The sequence below is a fragment of the Paramacrobiotus metropolitanus genome, unplaced genomic scaffold, assembly GCF_019649055.1.
Source record: "Paramacrobiotus metropolitanus isolate TYO unplaced genomic scaffold, Prichtersi_v1.0 Parri_scaffold0000066, whole genome shotgun sequence".
Lineage (NCBI taxonomy): Eukaryota > Metazoa > Tardigrada > Eutardigrada > Parachela > Macrobiotidae > Paramacrobiotus > Paramacrobiotus metropolitanus.
Genome location: NW_026570286.1, coordinates 702,111 through 716,189, shown reverse-complemented (window position 1 = coordinate 716,189; position 14,079 = coordinate 702,111). Strand labels below are relative to the sequence as shown.

General features: G+C 39.0%; 2 protein-coding genes across 2 annotated transcripts; one reads left to right on the top strand and one right to left on the bottom strand.

The window, feature by feature from the left end:
• Window positions 1–344: 344 nt before the first annotated feature.
• LOC129594170 (uncharacterized) lies at window positions 345–6,412 on the bottom strand. Its single transcript, XM_055490765.1, has 5 exons — window positions 5,869–6,412; window positions 3,449–4,507; window positions 2,214–2,701; window positions 1,785–1,907; window positions 345–774 (listed from the first exon to the last, which is right to left on the bottom strand). Exons 2-5 carry the CDS (start codon window positions 3,791–3,793, stop codon window positions 588–590), a joined length of 1,143 nt encoding a protein of 380 aa, XP_055346740.1. The 5' UTR covers window positions 3,794–4,507; window positions 5,869–6,412; the 3' UTR covers window positions 345–587.
• A 2,141-nt stretch (window positions 6,413–8,553) lies between these two features.
• On the top strand, window positions 8,554–10,194 carry LOC129594212 (uncharacterized). Its single transcript, XM_055490828.1, has 4 exons — window positions 8,554–8,858; window positions 8,926–9,323; window positions 9,634–9,697; window positions 9,759–10,194. Exons 1-4 carry the CDS (start codon window positions 8,684–8,686, stop codon window positions 9,866–9,868), a joined length of 747 nt encoding a protein of 248 aa, XP_055346803.1. The 5' UTR covers window positions 8,554–8,683; the 3' UTR covers window positions 9,869–10,194.
• Window positions 10,195–14,079: the final 3,885 nt, after the last annotated feature.

Below are 14,079 nucleotides of genomic sequence, written 5' to 3'. Positions count from 1 at the left end.
TACCATTTTTCTGTTGGCTCCTTCAGTTCCAGCTTTTCGAGCAAACTTGTATCTACTTTTGTTTTATACATTACTTACAAGAACTTTAGCCCACATAAAGTGTTTTTTTATCTGCTCGATAAATATATATTAATTCAAACTTACAAGTGCAACATTAGCCGGCAAAAAATAATGCTAGTGTTAGCTGTCAAACTCTCTTGATAAAAAGGCTTTACATAAAAACACTTACTTTTATAATTATAATGCATAAAGCACTTATATAAGAAAGCTTTAGTGTACGAGCGAGCGAGCGTATAAATTGAAGTGAAATGCATTATTTGCACAAAAACCAATTGCAACACATGGCATATATACAGCATTTATGTCACTATCACGGAGAAAAATGCAAGCAAACAGCCGCACAATACGTATTATTATATTTTATAGTAATTTGACGATGGGCGCAAAAAGATAAACATTTGTTATTCTAACCTTTTGCTAATTATCTAAAACCGTGCTACAAACAAAGACCAACAACATTCTGGAAAAGCAGTAAAAGAGTGTCAGCAAAGCGCGACTACCATGGTGTATCCGTTCATAAGCCAATTTTATAAAAGCTGTTGATGTACAGGATGCACTAAAACCATATAATCAGCGCCTTTTATAGGCAGCCTCTCCATGGAATAATACTCTATCAAATCGGGAACGGTGAGGAAAACGCGATTGAAATCCACAAGTCGGTACATGTCGTCCGGCTGACGATGAATTCGCAAATGCATGAATCCGTACGAACTCCTGCAAGCCATAACTAGTTATAATAAACCTAGATCGAAAAAGTTTCTCCTTCGTTACTTTAGCAATGTAATGCGCTTATGGCGCAACGATGCGTAATCCTAAAATTTGTTAACGCTTTTCGCTTGTCACATTCTTCTGATTACACTTCCATTAGGCTTGCTATTTCCGGTAACCTTTTTCGTTACTAGACAACTAATTTAATGCACGTGTAATTGCATTAAGGGAGATTGCTTGTGTTTGGACAAGGAGCAGCGTTTCACCGAATAACCCAGATAAAACTTTCTGGAAACATACGAGTACGCATTGTAAACTTATTTTGTGTAGGTTTATTAAGAGCGCGACGATTCTCATCAGGCTGCCATTTACAGGAAATTGCTAACAATATTTACACGATCTCTTTCCCCGCGTCGCGGTGGTGTGATGTTAACGGGGCTGAAAATGCCATATGCGTGTTGTTTATTAACAATCAGACCTCTTTTGCCACCGCTAACGGTGGAAAAAATTGAACGCCGCCCTATTTCAATTATTGTCCAGCTGCTGTGAAAGTGGAAATAAACTGTCAATCGATCGATCGTAAACGGCTATGCCGAAAATGGATGAAAAGCTGTTCTTGCCAAACCGCAAATGGAAATGCAAATATTGCCAGTTAAAAGTGCAATTTTTTATTCGTGGTAATAAAAAATTTAGCATGGAGGATAACAGTAGCATAGATCAGCAGAATAAATATCACAGAGAGAAGAGCCATCAAACTGGGAATAAAGGACCGGAAATGCGGTATATCCACCTGCCCTTGACCGATAGCGGCTGTTGAATAATGCACAATTTGCCACCGGAAAGGAAAAAATCAATCGCCAGTTGGCATTCGTGGCTAGTAGATGAATAACTGCGTATTCATGTTTAGCAGCATTAGCCGCTATGTTTATTAAGAGATCACGGTAATCCAGGCAATATGCTGCCAGCATTCCTGGCTTTAAGTGAACAATTTACTGCTCAGCTGTACAGATACGTACTTTATTGCCAAAGAGTAATCTTTGTTTCCATTGATTTCACAGTTTCGTACGATATAACAGCCTTCCGTGCACTTCCGGAGTGTATTCTCTGCTTCTTGGCGGCTTATTGCACCGAAATACCATCTAGATAAAAAATAAAACTCGTCAAAAGAGAAAGCAGATAATATCAAATAAGTCCAACGAAAGCCATAAATAAAAGCGATGTAACATCAGTTTTGTAAACGGAAATAATAAACAGAATTTTCCCAGTTTTCCCTTTATTTTCTTCTCCATTTAAATTTTAACGCTTTAATACCTTCAAACCCCAGATAGCTAGAAAAGAGGACAACTACAATAACAAATATTGCTAAATAAAACTTGGGAAAAGCGGCATGCATACCATACAAGCGGAACGCTGAATTAATTAAGAACCATGTTCTATGGACTTACGTCTGTTTCTCTACAGGAACCTCGGTGTTGATAGGATCTCCTTTTATAAAGTTGGAGCGCAGATTCAGGCGCAGGTCAGGCTTCTTTTTTGCCAATCCGGATGCCGACTGCTGCACTAGTAGCTGCTCCGAACAATATTCCGCGGTTAGTCCATTAAGATCAAACTCACTGTAGCCATGCATGAGTGACCTTTCGATGTCGCTAATCAAATCCGGCTCATCATCCTGTCCGGCCAGCGATCCATCTTCCTGGTCGGATCCTGAATCGAGCTGCTCGTTATCACAGTGGACACCGTTTCCGTTATGATGTACACCCGAGTACAACGTGCATCCATTACGCAAATCGAATTGCACGTGCTTTTTGGCCGCAGTGACAGCCGGCTGGTCACATCGGCCATCTCGATCGAATGAGCCTTCTTTGCGCAGACTGCCGCGCAGGCTATCCGGTGTAGCGGTGGAGCTGCTCGAACTGTGTCCGTTTCCATTAACCTAGCCCGGAAACGGTAGATGGGAGATCAATTTGTTAGGAAAAGAGCTTTCAAAATTCTGGCGAAAGCGTATCTGGATTAAACGCTGATGCTCATACAAATGCGGATCTGCACCCTCTTTATAAAAAACACTGCATTGACGTTAAATGATATCAATTCGCTATTTTGAAAATTACAGGTTTACATTTGTACGAGTAAGTACGTCGTACGTTGCGCCTTACACAGCAGCACAGGTAGACATATCTACAAAAATATTCCACTTTTATAGAAAACAATAATTTCTATTAGAAATTCATTAACAACATCGCTTTTTTGTAAGCCTAATACGATATGGTTTGTGTCTTAAAACGTAACCCCACTATTGTAACAATTGTTTTGCTTTATGCTAATGATCTAAGCACCCTTCTGTCTTTTCTTCCAGTAAGGCATTTCCCACGCTAGGATATGTATAGGCTGAAATTTTATGTTTTGATTTCGGCAGACTGCAGAAGTGTCTGTTTAGAGCAAAATAGAACCCATCAGTTTACAATTAGGTTTTGCTAATCACCTTTGTAGTTTGTAACTTTGTACAACCTCTGCACATAAATTGACAAAGTAATCGGTAATCAGCTTAAGAACTATAAATCTCCAGAATTTCGTATGCGTATTAAATGTACCTCGTATATTACAAAATTTCACAATTGTGTACAGTGGCTACAAATAACAGCAAGTAGTAAGTACATATAATATTGTACTTTTTAGCACATACATAGTTGTTGCTGCAGTATCCGTTTTTCTTTTCTGGAATGTATTTCGGCCGTATAACGTACGTCGCCTCATGGAACAATCTGGGATTTCTCGACAAAGCAGTTCCATTTGCCGCTGGGCCGTTGGGGCAGCCACTTCCATTGGTGTGTACTACCGGCGAAATGGTCTTGCAAGTGACCGGAAGTTCATTGCATCCATTGCTGACGATCTCTCTCCCGGCCGAGATATTATGATGCCCATTCCCAACAACATCTCCATTAAGACAATTTTTACTGATCCCATTGAGACCGAGCCGGGGAGAGAAGGGATTAAGAGGATGTGCATCCAACTGCAGTTCGCTTAACATCGAGGAAGAATGATGACTGTGTATATATGTAAGCAGGAATAATGTACGGACGAGAAAGAAATGGCTTTTACATTACGTACTGGAATATATCCCGTCTAATAAATCGCGCGATAGTATAACAAACGACTGATCATTAAGATCTCGAGAGATACATCGAGATAAGTATTGGCGTATTAATCATGTGAATACCATAGTCCGCACCGGATGCACTGCATGCCCGGTCGTCTGTGCTGCATTCAGCGGCAATTGACCAGTGACCAGCGATATGATAAAGAGAGCCAATATATTGTGATAAGCTGGCCGGTCGATGAAGCAGCCAGTGTATGGCGCATGCCCGCTTGACTGGCTGGAATCTAATTACATACTGCTGACTGCAGTGTTGCTCCGTTCAGCGGAAACGGAAAGGGAAGTTAGAGACCGGAGCCAGGCGGACCGTGCGCGCAAGTGAGAGTCGACCGCTGTAGCAATGCGTACAGAGTGTGTGGTTAGGACAGTGATGAAGATGAAGAGGATACAGCTGCGGTTTATCGGATAAATACGGCAGCACAGGCTTTTACAATTGTAGGCAGGATGCGAGAGGGATGTTTTGTATGGATCAGCTGGAGCGCAGTACTGTTGATAGCCTATCAGTCTTTAAGCCATCAATCGACTGGCAAATCCGCTGTTTTTATTTGACCACCAAGCATTGAATGTGGCGATGCTTCCCGAAAATACCTGAGCACAAATTTCTGTTGATCAGTTTACAATAATAGAATTATATTATCGTGCTTGCAAGTTAAGATTACCCGATAAAATCTATGGATGGATCCACGTTATACGCGTACCATTATATAGTATATAATCATGTTAACAAAACCTTTGCAGTCTTATTCAGCATTGGTTTAGGAGGTACCTCCGGCAAAGTAAGAAATTAAAAGTTAAATATTAAATATTCGCAGCCCAAACCTAGAGTACTATCATCTATGATAGTAACTGCTTGTGTTAATGCAAGCGAAATAATCTGCTCTTGCAGTATAAAACACAACTACCTTTTTACGTACTAGTGAATTTTTAAGTACGAGATGCCGAAACGTTACTTGTGTTCCCAAAAACAAACTACCGTGCTATCGGTACCGTTGTTAATACTTATTATCGTTCATTCCTAAGCACCAAACGGCAGTGAGATGTTGCTGCCATTAAAGATTTACAGTGCTCCCAAGTATGTAGCATTAATATTGAATTACGCTTCCAGAAGCTTTCTGTTTAATTTACAGGATGATGGAGTTCAAAAACTGTCACACATGTAAATTAGGTTAACGGATTAAGTTGTACTTGAACAAACAGAACACACCGGCCGCGGACAAAGCGACTATTAATGGTATCCTAATCACAAAAAACACCGCCTTTTGACAAGCTAACCCTGCAATTGGCAGCGGCACAACAGAGTTCTTTAAACTATCCGAGTTCTTTATATGGTACAATGTACATAACTGGATGTTGGATATATATTAAGAATATTAAACAAAGCTATTTTGGTGGCACTGTAAATAACCATAGCATAAATCATACTCAGTATTTACAGCCAAATTACAGGTAAACGAGCTGCCGGTTCGAAAGGGAATTAGATATATTATTAGTGTTTTCATTTGTAATAACTACTTGCAAATGCTTCAAATATTAATATTAATGTCAAGTAATGTACAAAGTCCTATTTCAACCGGTGATAGCGCATTGTTAGTCATGGCTATTATCCGATATTTTATAGTTAGCTGCCAAATTTTTGTCATCATAACTAATGTGGCGGCAGATATGTCAGCTAAACGCTGACAAGTAAGTACGCTGACAGAAATACCAGTCCGAAATCAATTAGAAAAAATTATTCAAATTTTTCAGTTATGTATACGCGCGTCAATAAAACCAGCATGTTTACTTGCTGCTATAATGCCGGTGCATACTGTAACCCAAGAACCGCTATGAAAGCCGTCAACCGCATAACAGAGAGAATTGATTTTTTGCAAAATATGTTCATAAACGATGAAAAATTAAATATAGTTATGTATTTATAACCGGTACAAAAGCAGCCGGCCGTAAATTACCTGTCAAGCCGTCCATCACCTGCCACTTCGCACCGACCGAACGCTGAGATAATTACCGCACAATCCGACCTGACCAATGTCACGATAACGGCGGGAGATTTTCTTTCATACAGCTGCTCCGTATTAAGGCGCTCCAGAGAATTGGCGCAAAGAGGGATATTTAGTAATCTGTAGCTGTAATCATGCAAATTCGCTCTATGGATCTTGATAGAGCCTTCTACATCGATACGAGACTCATTGGGATGTACTTCAAGTCGATACCAAGGAGGGATAAGAGCAAATGAACTTTATTGCGACAGAGTGCCATCATCTCCAAGGATGGACGCTGCGCATCGTATCTGTGCAGTCGTAAAGTGTGCTCTGCAGTGCAGCGGCATCAGACCGCGCCATATCGACATGCAAAGGATGTTGTGACCATCTGTGATCCCTAAACAGACATTTGATCCAGAATATTAATCCATCGTATCTGAGCTGAGGCTAAGAAGGTGGAGTTAAACTGCGACCAATGGTCATCGATCCATGTGAGATTTTGCCTAGTCGAAAAGTAAACCGTAACACATGATACGAAAGGCCTCTCAATCATCAATTGGGAGCGGAAGATTATGTCCGCTAGAATGAGATGAAATTTCAGTACGAGGCAAGTGTCCCTTAAATTAATAGACGCGTTCTGCCTTACCATAAATTGACAACCTAGACTCATTGTGCGAACCTGGCAGCCACCGTGGGTTGGCAGCGGGTAATACAAATGGCGACTGCATTGCTCCCATTGACTTCGACGTTAACTGATTCGACATTTTAACTCATTTTAACTTCAGTCACAACTACAAATTAACATTCCAAATGATGGAGAAAAAATCTGGGAATTTTTTGGTACCTAGCAAGTAAGTTTTCATGGCAAATAAAGAAAGTTATGAGCGTTTATGTTTTCTCGTAGACATAGCATAGGATCCTCTTCAACGGCTCCTCGCACGAACCTTATGCTATGTCTACGAGGAACCACAAACGTTCATAACTTTCCTTGCTTGCCATGAAAACTTACTTGCTAGGTACCAAAAAATTCCTAGATTTTTTTTCCATCATTTGGAACGTAAGTTCGTAGGCTCGGTTGAGATTTATGCGAGTGTGGATGTTACGTACTTTAATGTTAATAAAGTCAATGGCAGCAATGCAGTCAACCGTTTGTATTATACGCTGCCAGCCCATGGTGGCTGACAGGTTCGCACATTGCGGTTTAGGTTGTCAATTTATGGTAAGGCAAAACGCGTCTATTAATTTAAGGGACACTTGCCTCGTACACATTGTACAGAAGCAGAAATGTGAACAGTGAGGTATCGCCAATGGCGCTATCTGCAATTGCGATTGTTGGGAGTTCCGTTGAAGGCTCATGGCATGGATTTTTTGAAAAATTGTTGCTCTCTTCACTCAAAACTAAAATTATAGCTTATTTTGAGTATTTACTGTTTCACTGATATGCCGCCTAAACCCGACTTTACTCTAAAATTAATAATCTTGAAGTTAATTAATAACAAATGATTTCCTTTGGAACAATTGGTTGCACGAAGAATAAGTCGAGGAAAGTATGATTATGATAAATAAGTAGGACTACTGAGTACTGAGTATGAGAAATAAACAGTACACAAATCTAGAGTAAACATGCCGAAAGCGTAAAAAAGTACTGTTTATTATTTAATTATTGTAAGGACGCTATACTTTATATGTTCTTTTACAACTCTTGCAATTTACCAATGTGAGCAATACTGGTGCTCTTCGAATTTCATAATTATTTCAACACAGTCTCTGCTCAATACTCATTTTGTTGTCGTACCGGCAGTTCTCAGTGGATGCTTTTAATTACCCCCTTATTCATAAATTTTTCATAGTTACAGTATGAGCAGCATGATTTTGTCTTATTTGCATGCGGTGTAAATCCGTTTCGATGTATGCAAATAGTTGTTATACCAATCTACATAGTAATCTATGTACTAATTTTCCGGTTTGATTGTTTTTTTAGATTCAACACATTTGCAATATCTCAAACCAAAATTCAAAGTGCTCAACGTACGCCTTTAAAAAAAGCCGGATTAAGCGAATCACAATAAGTTACATTATACGTAACTGTACTGTATGTCACGTCGCAATTACATAGTTAATATCAGTTCTATTAGCCAAAACATATACGCAGCTTATACTAAGCTTACGTTTTGATCCGCGGAATGTTGTTTAGAAGCTTCTGGTTGTTTTTTATGGTAAAACTTAATTTTATTGTAAAGTAGTGTGTGTCGGCGTGCTTGCATTTTTAAATTTTGATGGCTAATAATATTATACGTATGTACCTATTAAAGTTTGTATGAGTATATTATATCACTAACTGATTGTGAGGCATGGCACGGTGCAACAGTGTTAACTCTGGATACACTGTAAAACTCAAAATTGAATTTTCATGAGATTTGTGGACTTTGACTTTCAAGGAGAAATGGAGCAACAAATTCGTTACCGAAGTTTTTACGGGATCCGAAACAGAATGAAGTAGGATTTTATAACCATCAGGATGTGCATTGTGCACAAAATGACAAAACCAGAGCGCCTTGGCTGAGTTGCGTACTGTAGATGGTCGCTACCCGCTGGTGGAGAGTCTGGAGACATGCAAAGCTTTCAAAGTTGTTCAGTTCGAAGGTTTTTACTTTTTAGCTTTGTTTTTACTTTTGATTTGAAGAATCTTGGTTTTCACTTTTCAGTATTTACTGTTTACAGTTGATTTTCATTCTAGACAGGCACATCCAGGGTGCCATAATTTGCTGATAATATTGTATTTTGCATGTGGCAGGGCCTGAAAATGTTAGAATCCTATATTCGAACTTTTTCTGTATCATCTGCTGAACGCAAGCGCCAAATCACGCACAACTACGCTCTTCTTGTTTCCTTCGCCCCTTCAGATACATCCCGTATCACTTTTGAACTGAATAACGGTGGCGATGCTTGGATTCTGTCACGTGAGTTGACTAATCATCCCGCTTTAGTCCAGTAACGACATCATTTAGCTCACGAATATTTTTGCAGTGGAAGACACTGGCATCACTGGATTACTTGACCAGTTCTCCACGACTTGGGATGATTTGACTGCCGAACTGTGTTCTGCCTTAACATACAGTCCCACGGATGAGTACGACCAATGGGAATTTAATGCCAAATCTGCCTCGCGGCAGTCCATGGAGCTTTCGTGGCGGAGATCGAAAGAATCGTGGAAATCTGTGACGCTCCAGAAAGCGGATAACCCAGCCGAGATTGTCATGAAAGCGATCACTTTGGCGTTCAGTAAAGTCCACTCCAGTAAAGCCAAGAAAGAATTGACCGAACGAAATTTAAAGGCTCGTACGGAGAGCGTCCAAACTAGTAGAGCGAAAGAAAAGGAAGAGTTCGAAGATAAACTGGAGAACATCAACAAACGTTTGATAATGGTACGTGTAATACACGTCTTAAAAAGAAAGTTGTTAGTACTTATTACAGTACCTGTTGCCTGTTGGCTGTTGTTGTCTTCTTCGTTTGTGGTATTTGTTTTTAAATCTCAAATTACTCTGCTTGAATCGCTTTTCATATTTAATTATTCAATCTTAGCTGATGCCCAGTCATAGTTAAATATGATACTGCTCTGCACAGTATACTGCTTGTTTTTATGACTTCCTGTCACTTCCAATAGATTGCTTCACCCTCGTTCTAAATAGTATTACTGTTACTTAATACAAGTATCTGCCGCTTTTTTGTGCTTAGGCAAAAATGCTCTACGATTCTAAAGTGGCATTCGGTTCCAAATTGGCGGAAAACCCTGAAAAGCGTACGTAATCTAAATGCAGTGTGCTGGAGTAGCATTGAACACCGTATGTTTTGCATTTCAGAGGATGAAATGGCTGAAACGGTTGCCGGTACATCCGCTGGTGTTGAGCGGAAACGCAAACGACAGAAAGCCGATGGGGATGCACTGAAAGCAACTTCTAGTAGATCTTAGGAGCGTTGTAGATCGTAGCTGCGTTGAGACTTAAGAGGCACAGATGGGGATACGCTAGTTTTTTAAGTTCGGAGAGTTTCCTGTTTTTCGCATAATTTGCCGGGGCTTTATTCCTGTGCAGTTGTTATGATACAGGGAGATACAGTTGTTACGTTACGGTGCAAGAATTCGTTACGATTGCCCTTTGCATGCACTTCATAATTCCTACTTCCGGCTCATCGTGTTTTTTATGTGTTAGTCGGTTTACTGTATATCGATGCCGGACGAAACAGTGAAAACGAAGATGTCAGTGCTTTGTTAGGTAAAGATTTAAAGATGCAGTGAGAGTCGTCTTAAAGTGTTCGGATGTTTTTGTTGATCGTGAGCTTGATTTAATTCGGATTCCACTTACTACGGGTAGTATCTATGTAACTACCTCGGCGCAGCATGTGCCTTGTAGTGCAAAGCTTCAAGAAGTTTTGAAAATAAGCTGAAAATGTATTTCACTACCGTGTGTTTTTTAAAACTTCTGTTCGTTTTCATTGGCCGTAAAGCCCATAACCGGGTGTTGCGCGCGCAAACGTTTTTTTCAGGCCCGAGTATCGGAGTGTGTAAATCATGTGCACTGATCATTTTAATCGTAAACGATCATTTTAATTGATTTAAATCCGCGCAGGCGTATTTGTGTGGGTAGTGGGTACTGGCTATTGCCGCATGAAACACGCATAAGCCAAAGCCTGTATAAGGACATACCGTAATTATCGAATTTGTGGCCCTGGGGTACAAATAGTTCGAAGGCTATGACGGAGGGGGGATCATTTCGGGGAGGGGGCGCAATTTCGGGGGGTGGCATTATTTTTCGAACGGTATTTTTTGGGAAGGGGCATTATATTTCAAACAACTGCGCATCCAGTTCTAGTGAAATTGAGCGCAGTAGCTACCGGTATACGCAACAGCGCAACCTTCCCATCAACATTTTCGAGCATATACTTAGGTCCCCATACACCTTTTTGCCAACGAATACCGCATTATGTTGATGTCCGTTTAATGTTTGCTCACAATCACAACAATTCTTAAAAAAACATTTGCGGTACAACTATCATTTTGCAGCGCTTGACAGTTGACAATTATTAACGGCCCCCCGGGGCGTAATTTCGGGGGGTGCCTTATTTTTCAAACAGGGTCGGGGAGGGGGGCTTATTACAGGGGGGGCTCTTATTGCGGGGGGAGCCACAAATTCGATAATTACGGTAAATGGTAAAATAACTAGTATAAGGTCTCATACGCCCTTAGGGCAAGCGGGCGGCGGTCTTTAATTTAAATGTATAAGGCAGCAAATGTGCCAAGCGGCAAGCATTCACTAACATGTAAACACGAAAGCTGCAAATTGGCCTTGGTAGTTAACATTTAGTTTCAAAGGAACTGCCGCGTGCATGTTGCTAAATCCGTGCAAACTTTCGCTTTTGCGCCATCCCAAAAACTTTTTTACAGTCCTCACTCCTCAGTAACATACAGAAAAAATCTCATTATCGACCAACTTGCTCAATTCTTGTATGTAATTGCACATAAGTATTTAGTCCACAAAGTATGTGTTATTGTACTCTGTGTGTATACCGAACAACGGCTCTAAGCAGTTTTTCTCAATTTTGAAACAGATTTCAGAAATTATAAAATATATTTTAAAACTTGGAAAAAATACCATAACAGTAATTCCGTCACTTCTGTCTAAAATCACTCCAACCGGATGTAAAATTTCCCTACGTTGTTGTAATTAATTTTTTTATACAGCAAAAAAACCATCAGTGGCAAAAAGCAAAATTACAGCGGAACGAGCAATTCGATAGTCGTGAATTAAAAACAGGATTACCTAAATTTCTCGGGTTCACTACTCTGTACAACCAGTAACGATTATCGCGCTGATCGCAAATAACCGTTACGATCGCGATCGGCCACTAACCGGGTGTTGTCTATTGCGACCGCTTTATACACTCTATACAACAGAAAAATTATTATATTCTACTGTTTGGAAGTTGGTGAAATTTAGAGTTTTGTGATATCGCTTCCTGTAAAATTCGGCGCTGCAAGTTTGGTAGTTTCGCTTTTACAGAATATCCGGGACTTTAATTTACAGAACACATTTGAGGAGCACGTCGAGGCAGGCTAATATGGCTTTTAGATGACCAAAAACTTGCAGTAACCATCTAAAAGAACTGTCTTGGTGGTTCCAGAATTTACCAAACCAGCATTAAGTCGAAAAATTAGTATATTCTACTATTTGGAAGTGGGTGAAATTTAAACCAAAACCACCAGCTGAAAATCAGAAATATAATCCGGTTTTGATTAGAAACTGAATGCATATTTAACAAATGGATTAAAAAATTTTAAAAATTTATGAAAAAAAAGATATTTGATAGATTAGAAAATTATCAGTTTGAAAACTGATTCGAAACCAAAACCACGTCTCGACAATTATACTAAAAAACATGACATTAACTTTGGATTAGAAACGTGGGAAACTGATACTAGATCCACAACTTAAAATCAGAAATATAATCCGCTTTTGATTTGAAACTGAATGCATATTCAACAAATTCAAATTGAGTAAGAAAATTTTTAAAAAGTTAAACCTCAAAAAATTTTAGAAAATGTGAGTTGTTTTTCAGTGAGCCTTGAATTTGAGAAATGATTCTCGTATTAATTAAAAGGATGGGAACACGAGTTTAATATTCACTTTGAAATTCATAAACCATTTTATAATTTGGCATTTTAATTAAGAACAAATAAATAAATAAATAACGGGGACTTGTTATGAATTTATTCGTTTCATTTTGCGTTTGGCATTTTTTACCGGGAAAAAAATTTGCTAGAACCTAATTTTGCATCTTCGGGCTTTTAATTCAGTGCTGATCGACTTATTGGAAAAAATAATAGGAAAACAAATCTAAAAACAAACTATTACGTTAGTGTTTTTGCACGACTTTTTAGACCTTTAACAACGCAGTAAAAGCTTTTGCACCTTACGTATCCGGTTGGTTGAATGTGTAGATTTTCGGTTAGTTAAATTAATATGAATGTTTTTACACATTTAAAATTTAGATATGTTTTAAAATGATCAAAAATATCAAGCGATATAAGAAATATTTAGAAAAAAATTCAGAAATTTTAAAAATACATAAACATCGGTATTTAAAAATCTTCAAAAATATTTAACACTGTTCAGAAAAAATTTAGAAATATTCAGAAATATTTAGAGAAATATTTAGAGAAATATTTAGAAATATTTAGAAATATTTAGAGAAATATTGAGAAACATTTAGAAATATTTAGAAATATTTAGAAATATTTAGAAATATTTAGAGAAATATTTAGAGGAATATTTAGAAATATTCAGAAAGATTTAGAAAGATTTAGAAATATTAGAAACGAAAATATTATTGAAATGAAAATATTTAGAAATGAAAATATGTTCAGAAATATTTAAAAACATTCAGAAATTTTTAAAATTTGAAAAAAAACAATATAAAGAAATTTTGAGAAGTTCATTTTGCTCTTCAGATGTGGTTATAGCGGCTAAAGATGGACCCACGTTTTCGAAGCATTTCTAAAGTGCATAAATACGAGTATAAATGATACATCGGGGATCCGAATTCGAGTTTTCCGATGACTTCGCTTTGACTGAGCACTTAGAAAAAACACATTGGAACTTTGGCGCCCCCAACGACGTGGTCCCCGAATTTCATATGCATATTCAATGAAGACTTTTTTGGCGACCTCGGGGACCCAGGTTCGCGATCCCCGAGTACTTAAGACTCTACAGGTCAAAGTGTGCATTTGCAGTACATATCGTGGTGGCGACCTCGGGGACCCGGGTTCGAGGTTTCCGAGTACTTTAGTTAGCCTCAGCAAGTCAAACTGTGCATTTGCAGTACATATCGTGGTGGCGACCTTGGGGACCCGGGTTCGAGGTCTCCGAGTACTTCAGTTCGACTCAGCACATCAAACTGTATAGGAATCACCTTGAAAATTGGTGCGACCCAAAGGTCACGCGGCGACCCAAAGGTCATGGGTACTCCCCGTCGCATCGAACCCTCAATATGTCTTGAATTAGAAACGCGGGCTCGCTTCGCTCGCCCGCTTGATAAGTGCAAGACAAGAAAGTGTTCTGTAGTGCTCGAAAGCGGAAGCTTTGGTTAATTTCTGTAGTTAATTAATGAAAGATTCACGTACTTACT